At 40.2% G+C, this 7,649-nt stretch overlaps 1 protein-coding gene across 3 annotated transcripts; it reads right to left on the bottom strand.

The window, feature by feature from the left end:
• Positions 1–668: 668 nt before the first annotated feature.
• On the bottom strand, positions 669–7,649 carry THG1L (tRNA-histidine guanylyltransferase 1 like). Of its 3 annotated transcripts, none has more exons than XM_053377121.1 (6): positions 7,363–7,649; positions 5,732–5,908; positions 4,283–4,452; positions 3,272–3,360; positions 2,395–2,502; positions 669–1,994 (listed from the first exon to the last, which is right to left on the bottom strand). In XM_053377121.1, the coding sequence occupies exons 1-6, from the start codon at positions 7,632–7,634 to the stop codon at positions 1,833–1,835; spliced, it is 978 nt and encodes a 325-aa protein (XP_053233096.1). In that variant the 5' UTR covers positions 7,635–7,649; the 3' UTR covers positions 669–1,832. The 3 variants fall into 3 exon arrangements, with proteins under 3 accessions (XP_053233096.1, XP_053233097.1, XP_053233098.1); XM_053377122.1 differs by lacking the exon at positions 7,363–7,649 and adding an exon at positions 7,228–7,320; XM_053377123.1 differs by lacking the exon at positions 7,363–7,649 and having other exon boundaries at positions 4,283–4,357; positions 5,732–5,902.

Raw genomic sequence — 7,649 nt, 5'->3', positions numbered from 1 at the left:
GCTGCACGCAGACACAGTCTCCGATTGCTTGCAAGAAGCCAGAGAGGAGGAGACAGACAGCTGTGGAGAGATGGGGATTTTTAGGCCTAAAACCCAGCCAGGTCTATGAAGATCTTATTTCTCTAGTAATGAGTTAACTCCAGTGTTGAACTGTGATTTACTGACGGGCGTGCTTCGTGACAGCCAGACATTTGTTGATTGATTTGGAGCAGAGGAAAACATACTACAGGATTGTGGAAGCTACTTTGTGTTTTACTAGTACCCTGAAATCAACCAAATGGGGTACAGTACAAAATATATACATTAGAATTAACAGACTGGTTGCCTCTGCATAGCTACTGAGTACAGTAGGAGCATCAGAACTCAGCTGAGCTTCAGGTCCTTCACTCAAATCTGTTCCTGAGTACCTCAAGCTCTCTTCATTTCAGCTTTCTAAATTAGCGATTTAGGGGAAGGTTATTGTTGTATACATTAATTGGGAGTTGGACCTCCTTGATCAAACCACCCAGATACTCTGCCCACCCATGATGGAGAGAAAGTAGAACATGGAAGCCTTGAAGTCAAAGATCTATTTGCATGTTTGCGAGGATATTTGTATGTATGATAGGTAGCAGAGTGCACCAGTGATAGAGAATTGACTTATATGATTCCTGAACTATACAAGAGAATTATTCCATAAATCAATGCAAAATTTTATTAACATTACAGCAATAATTTAAACACACATTGCTTAGAAGGTTGTTTTTCTTAATGATTAACCTAACTATAGCAATGAAGATGTCCACCATTTTAGATAAATTGGTTGATTATTGTTATCTCTTTTTCAAAGTGGCTTTAAGGGACCTTGTCTTCTTTAAAACATAATGCAGGAAAGGCAGAGAGTGAGGAATGGAATGACATTAACAAAATATTCCACATAAAACCCTTTTGTCATTATCTCCCAGCATGTATCATTCCAGTCTCTGCATAGTCAGAGAAAGTATCACATACACTCCATCTCCCCCCCACTCCGGAACAGGTCTTATTACTTCACAGGTCTGGCACAAAGAATGCAGAAGCGCAACACAAACTTTTTTTTGAAGAGTAAAGAACTTCCAGTAAGTTGATTGCCACAATCCTCAACAGCAGGAACTGGATAGTTTCCCAGGCAGCAGAAAATTGAGAGCATGACCTACAAACATATCCTGTTGTGATGCCCCCCCTTATTCAATAAGTTTATTATTCCAGTTTGGTCACCCGAGACCTTCTCTAATAATCAGTAAAGCAGCAAGGAGAGAGTCCAAACAATAAATGTATGATTACGGAGGGAAATTATGTTTCCATAGCTTTCAAAAAAGCCATAACTAATTTACACTTGAGAGAAGACTTCCTAATTAGTTTCAGCCATTTGCTAGGGTATTTTGTTTATCACTCATATAATCCAGAGACATTAGCAACTAGGATAATTTGTAACATGGCTCCCTGATGATAGAACTTAATTTGAAGCAGGAATTTAAATGTTTTCAGTTTTAAATGGGCAGCTCAAAATCTCATGGGACTTGTACCAGTAGAGTGCCTTTGAGGGCCATAGCCTAAATTAAAGGCATTCCTTTTCAAGTAAAAAGTTTATCAACCTGACAATGATATTATTGTAAGGCACCTCATAATTTTGATGGGAAGACATACACATCTATGAAACTATAAAAATGAATACAAGCACTACATGGCTTCTTAAGTGCACCACACAAGTTTACTGAAATATCCATTCTGGGCCAGTCACCTATCCGTCTCCCATGGTCCTTGCAGGAGTAAACTGTATGGAGTATTTCACACCAACATCCAGATGGCAAATGTCAGCTATCATCAGCTAGGATTTCAGGATACTGGTCCCAAAACTGATCCCCAATGATATCACAGTGCAAAGCAACTACTGTAGTCCTTGGCCGGGTCACTTCAACTTCCTTCTCTTCCGTTTCCTCTGGAATTTTAATTTTCTTTTTAATGGCTTGATTTACCTATAAAGACAGGTGACATATTAATGTAGAATCGCAGAACTGAAGTAGGCTAGAAGGCAATTCCAGTTTCATTTCTTTTTTAACTATAATATGAGACAACTCTCAAATTAGAATCATCACTAGTAAAGTTCTGGTCTTTCAGTGGCAGATGTGCTCCTATTGAACCTTCACTACTTAAAATTTGAGGAGTGAAGTTACCAGAGGAATTATCCTTTTCACTGAAGACCAGAACATTTCTAGCCTTAAGTCTTAAACAGTGGTAATGTTATAAAAGCAGACACACCTGTAAAACCAGCATACATATGACTGTCAAAAACCACTTACCTCCCAAGTAAGTATTTTGTATAACAGTTTGTAAAATGCATTACACACAAATAGGTATCTCTCAAAATTATATTACCTTTTGCCACAGTAGAACAGTTCCTTTTCTATACAACAATGATTCGTTATTGTAGTTAATGTTGAACTGAGAAAATAAAATCTCATTCTTGTCACTTGCAACTGTTCCCTAAGGATAAAGAGAAAATATTTTTTTTCTTATAAAAACACCACCACACAGCCATATGAAAACACTGACTCCTCTCCATCTAGATCTGAGCACTGTATTTGGAGACAGGATGGAGTATACACAACCCACCAGTCCCCTTTTCTGCTTGCATTTAGACAAACAGTTAATCCTTATTTGTTCCACCTGGTTTTTAAACTTTGACAAGTGTTATATTCATACTAATATGGAGATAGGAAGATAAAGCTATTGGATATAGTTTTAAAAAAGATCTAACCCAGGGGTCAGTAACCTTTTTCAGCCGTGGGTTGGTCCACTGTCCCTCAGACCATGTGGTGAGCCGAATTATATTTGTGGGGGTGGGGGAATGAACAAATTCCTATGCTCCACAAATAACCCAGAGATGCATTTTAAATAAAATGACACATTCTACTCATGTAAAAACACACTGATTCCTGGACTGTCCGCGGGCCGGATTGAGAAGACGATTGGGCCGCATCTGGCCCCCAGGTAACCTATTCACTCACTCACACTCTCTCTCTTTCTCTCTCTCTCTCTCTCTCTCTCTCTCTCTCTCTCTCTCACACACACACACACCCTTGCACTATGATAACTGTGTCACTTACAAACCCCTTCAACCTCATCCAGACTCCCAATTCTCATTGCCCATAACACTTGTGTAATTTGAATGCCTGCACACGATGCTGGCATTAAAACCTCAAGCATGAGTGAACATACTACTTAGCATAATCTTGAAAGAAGACTTTCATACCTGTAGTCGCTTTTGGGCTTGTACAGGTGTCAAGCCACCTCTCTGCACAAGAGTCCAAAATACTGTATTGTAGAGATTATTTATGTGGCCTGCAGGAATGAAATAACAAACATCAGACTACATTGGGAAGCACATTGAACAAGCTTTCTGCCACAGCAGTAGTTACTGAAGGACTTGTATACTATTATATGAATATAAAAAAATTCCTTCCAGTAGCACCTTAAAGACCAACTAAGTTTGTCATTGGTATGAGCTTTCGTGTGCATGCACACTACGGCAGACCAACACTGCTACCTACCTGTAACATATGAATATGATATTGTAAAAATAGTAGTATGTCTTTTTATCTAAGTCCAGTATTTTGGTTCAGTATTTATCAGTGTTTTATATATTATTATCCTACCAACAGTTCCTGTGACATGTTTTTAAAATAGATAAAATTTCCTGCTATGCAGTTTTTTTGTCACATCAAACATGAGGGTTTCTGTAGACCATCCAGCCAGTCTAAAACTACTGCTATCCATTTCATGGAAACACTACTCAGTCAGGTAGCCAGATAATTGGTCGGGGAAGGTGGGGTGGAAGAAAACATGCAAGTAAATTGCTGTGTGCAGTGAAGGGAGAACAACAACAACATGGGTTGCTGTGATTGCCATCTTATTTGTCGTGCCTTTTACATTCATTGACTAGACTTCTGAAGGCAGCAGCAGGGTTCACGTCTTACTGCACAATTGAATATAATACTGTTTGCATTTCTCATGGTGTCGTTGGGATGCAGGGGGAAAAGACATGAAAGCAATGCCTCTCCCATCGTGGCATAAAATCTCCAAGGTTTTAACTTTTTCCATATGTGTAAGAACCAAAGTCTTGGAATATCCCAGCTGAAGGATAACTCTCTGTAACTACAGGCAATACTGACCAACAATCATAAACCCATGCAAACAAACAAACAAACAATCAAACACAAAAACCTGATGGTGGAGGTTTCTCATGTGCGTAAGAGATGCTTACAATCAGCTTGTCGCCAACTAAGATAGTCCTTTAAATTCTGGTCACTAGGATATAACACAACACGCCCATCAAATCCTGGTGGATACAAAAGAGGCTGGTCCTTAAAGTAATCTTTCCAATAGAAAACGTAGCTGGAGGCAAACTGGGAGACCACATGAGTCATGAACTTACTTGTAAACAGAAAATAAAAAGGAAGTGAAAGTTAATAACATCAGTACTACAACACTGACAAATAAATAAACACTTGAGTACTCTATGTAATGCAAAAATGCATCTGACTCAATGGCCCTGTTCACGCATCATCAAAAGTCATGGCTAATACTTTACCATGATTATGCCCAAGAGACCCCCTTCTTTCTTCCCTGCTTGTGCACAAAGGAAACAAAACACAATCCCTGGCTAAGCATTACATCCAACCCATGGATCATGGCTTGTTCTCTTCCGACAAACCATAACCGGTAAGCCAAGAATAAACCTTGGCTATGCTTGGGAATAAAAGAAACCTTTATCCCTGGTTCAGATACAAAACCTAAAACACAGAAATCATGGTTTGTTTCCTCCCAGCACTAGCAGGAAAGAGTGAAACAGACTAAAAGGCACATTTACAGCAAATCATTAATGGCTGAATGTTTCAGAGTTTTCCAGATCTGTATGATTCACTCCTACATTTTCCAAGTCCAGGATATGAAAACTGGCTAACAGAAAATGAAGATTCTATGAATTTGGCCATTTGCAGGCTGAACATAATAGTGCTCAGTCAACTCTCAGGACTGGATGGCTGATTGCATCAATGAGATCATGACATAGAATGAAAGCCGCAGTATACTGTCATTCTTAAAGCATATCATATGCTAATAACAGCAGCTGATGGCCACCTACTAAGCCAAATGGACAGACTATACCAATGAAAATGTGCAAATTGAAGCTTATCTGTATACATACATTGTTACTTGTTCTCCTACCTTGTGAACTGAATTCCCCACCAAAACCCCTTCCACCTCCCACTTTGGTTGCATTTCTTTTGTTTTCTGCAATTATTACTGCATGAACATGAAAGGAGGCCATTATCAAATCTATGAAAAGCAACACATGTTGCATGCATACAACAGCTGTCAATTTTTTATATTATTTCGGATGAAAATGAATTTTAAGCAAAATAAATAGTACACCCCTTGCCTTTACACAGCACCTATTAAAAAGCTGCCAATTTCTACCAAATCAGAATTGTTATGAGTTATTGTCTGCATAGCCAGACACAAGAACTGAGCATAGTAGGGCTTAAAAGAGCAATGTTACTAATACTTTAATCAATATTCTAACTATGTAATAAAATAAAATAATATAATAAAATATAAACAAACTGGTCATATTTAAAACATGTTATATGAAGAGTAGATATGCAAATATTGGGTTGGGATGGGAGGAGAGAGAAGCTCTAAAACCAGTTACCTTGCTCTTCTCTTAAACCAGTTGCTTTTCTTTTTGAAAACAAAGCTATATTCATCACTTTGTCCATAGGCAATGACAATATCCTCTAATTCTTGCATTACTGTCTGTGCAGACTTGTTCATCAAGTTAAGAGCGCGATCATCATTAGGCTTCTTAAAACCATGTTGCTCGGCAAAGCTTCAAAAAGGGAAAAATACAAAGAAATGAAATTTGTCAAAGTTATTAAAGTGGTGATCAGCATATTTTTATTTTTTAATTTTTGACTGGATCCCATATGCATGTTATTGTGTTTTAGTTGCAATACTAATTTATAATTTATTAAAAACAGCAGATTTTTGTAACTTCTTCACATTTTTGCTAAATGGAAGGTAAATGTGGGTGAACATATCAGATGACACAGCGATTCTTCAAACAGCTCTTGTTTATTCACAGTCCACAACTGAACTGAACTAAAGGGTTCAGCCAGCCTGCTTATATAGAGCTCCACTACAATGCAACTAAAGCTACTTTCTGTAACTATCCAATCACTGAACGTCACTTTCAATCCCTTATTTGCATATGTGGACCTAAGTGAAAACTATCTACAGTATCCCCCTGCTGGCCCAGGGTGAGAACTTCAGTACATAACAGTAAAACTACTTCCACTGAGGCACTACTAAGAATCCTAGCTGTAACTCATATAGCTCAGTGTCTTTTTAAGCAGAATGAAAACCTTCTATTCCTCCTTTCCTTATTCAGAAGCAGCAGGACAATTGCAGCTTTTCAAATATTCATGACAATACTGATTGTTATCTGGTCTACCAATAGGGGATGGCTGGAAGTGAGTTTTGTGAGTTACAAGATGTGAAACAGATAGGTGGATGCAATGAGGGGTGGCCTACGAACTCCCTGCATATTGTATTCTTTTCAGCCCCTGATGAACACATCTAGACAAGCCTGCCTAGATGTTTAGGAAGATTGCATGAGTTTTAATTAGTCTTAAGTCTATTCTAATGCAGTTTTAACTTTCTCACCAATATGGATGGGGTATAAATAAATAAAATTATAATCATCAGTGTTTTAAATTATGGTTGTAAACTTTTTAGTGCATTTTTATTGCTTTTTTTGGGTAAAGTGCTCTGATGGGTTTTCCCTACAATCAAGTGGTGTATACATTTTATGAACTTAGCTTCATAAAATTTATACACCACTTGATTGCGGGGAATAAAAAAACGTGGTTAAGAGGAAGGCACGTTTGGCAAACCCTCATCGTGATCAACTCCCGCAGGGAAACTTACGTCCCCCCTGTGGAAGGACGTGTGGATCCATAATTTTTACGAAATAAACAGATGCGCACACTCCCAACGGAGAAATCCTCCCAAACCAAAGCTTCCCACAGTGGTCTTCAGATTACGACAAGTGGCCGTCTTGGCTAAGGAGCCGTGTCCCAAGGATGCTACGCCGCCCACAATCCGCCTCTGGATAGAGCCCTCCCGATACCCAAGGGCAGCTGCTACCCTGAAATCCGACCACCGGTTTCCTATCCTTGCACGATGCCCATAACCTCTCCACCCCTCCCTCCTCCCGCCACCATTGGCTGATCCGTCGCCAGCGGCAACCAAGCTGCCGCCAATAGCTGAAGCGGGGCTTACCGGTGGAAGCCGCGGCCGTCCAACCGGACCACGACCCAGCAGTTGGGCAAGCACGTGGCCTCGTCTTCGAAACCCCGCACATATTCGAACTTGCTCTTCGCCATGGCGACGCGGCCGCAGCTCAGCCGCGCGCGCAGACCGAGGGAGGCGGCGGCGGCAGCAGGCGGAAGAACGCCACCAAGCCTAGGCAGCGCCAGCATCAGCGGAAGCTGCGTTGCGCGATCCCGGAAGGCTGGCGCTCGCGCACACACACAAACATTCCCCCCCTCCATCCTCCGCTCTAGCCG

This window comes from Podarcis raffonei, chromosome 2 (assembly GCF_027172205.1).
Source record: "Podarcis raffonei isolate rPodRaf1 chromosome 2, rPodRaf1.pri, whole genome shotgun sequence".
NCBI lineage: Eukaryota > Metazoa > Chordata > Lepidosauria > Squamata > Lacertidae > Podarcis > Podarcis raffonei.
This window is presented reverse-complemented; position numbering and strand designations above follow the sequence as displayed.

Excerpts from the sequence above, each read along its gene's own strand:
- THG1L (XM_053377121.1), bottom strand. The coding sequence starts at position 7,634 with ATGGAGGGGGGGAATGTTTGTGTGTGTGCGCGAGCGCCAGCCTTCCGG. Across the intron at positions 5,909-7,362 it reads GACGGCCGCGGCTTCCACCG|CTTTGCCGAGCAACATGGTT; the intron begins GTAAGCCCCGCT and ends CCCTTTTTGAAG. Across the intron at positions 3,361-4,282 it reads TAGTTGGCGACAAGCTGATT|GCCACATAAATAATCTCTAC; the intron begins GTAAGCATCTCT and ends TCATTCCTGCAG.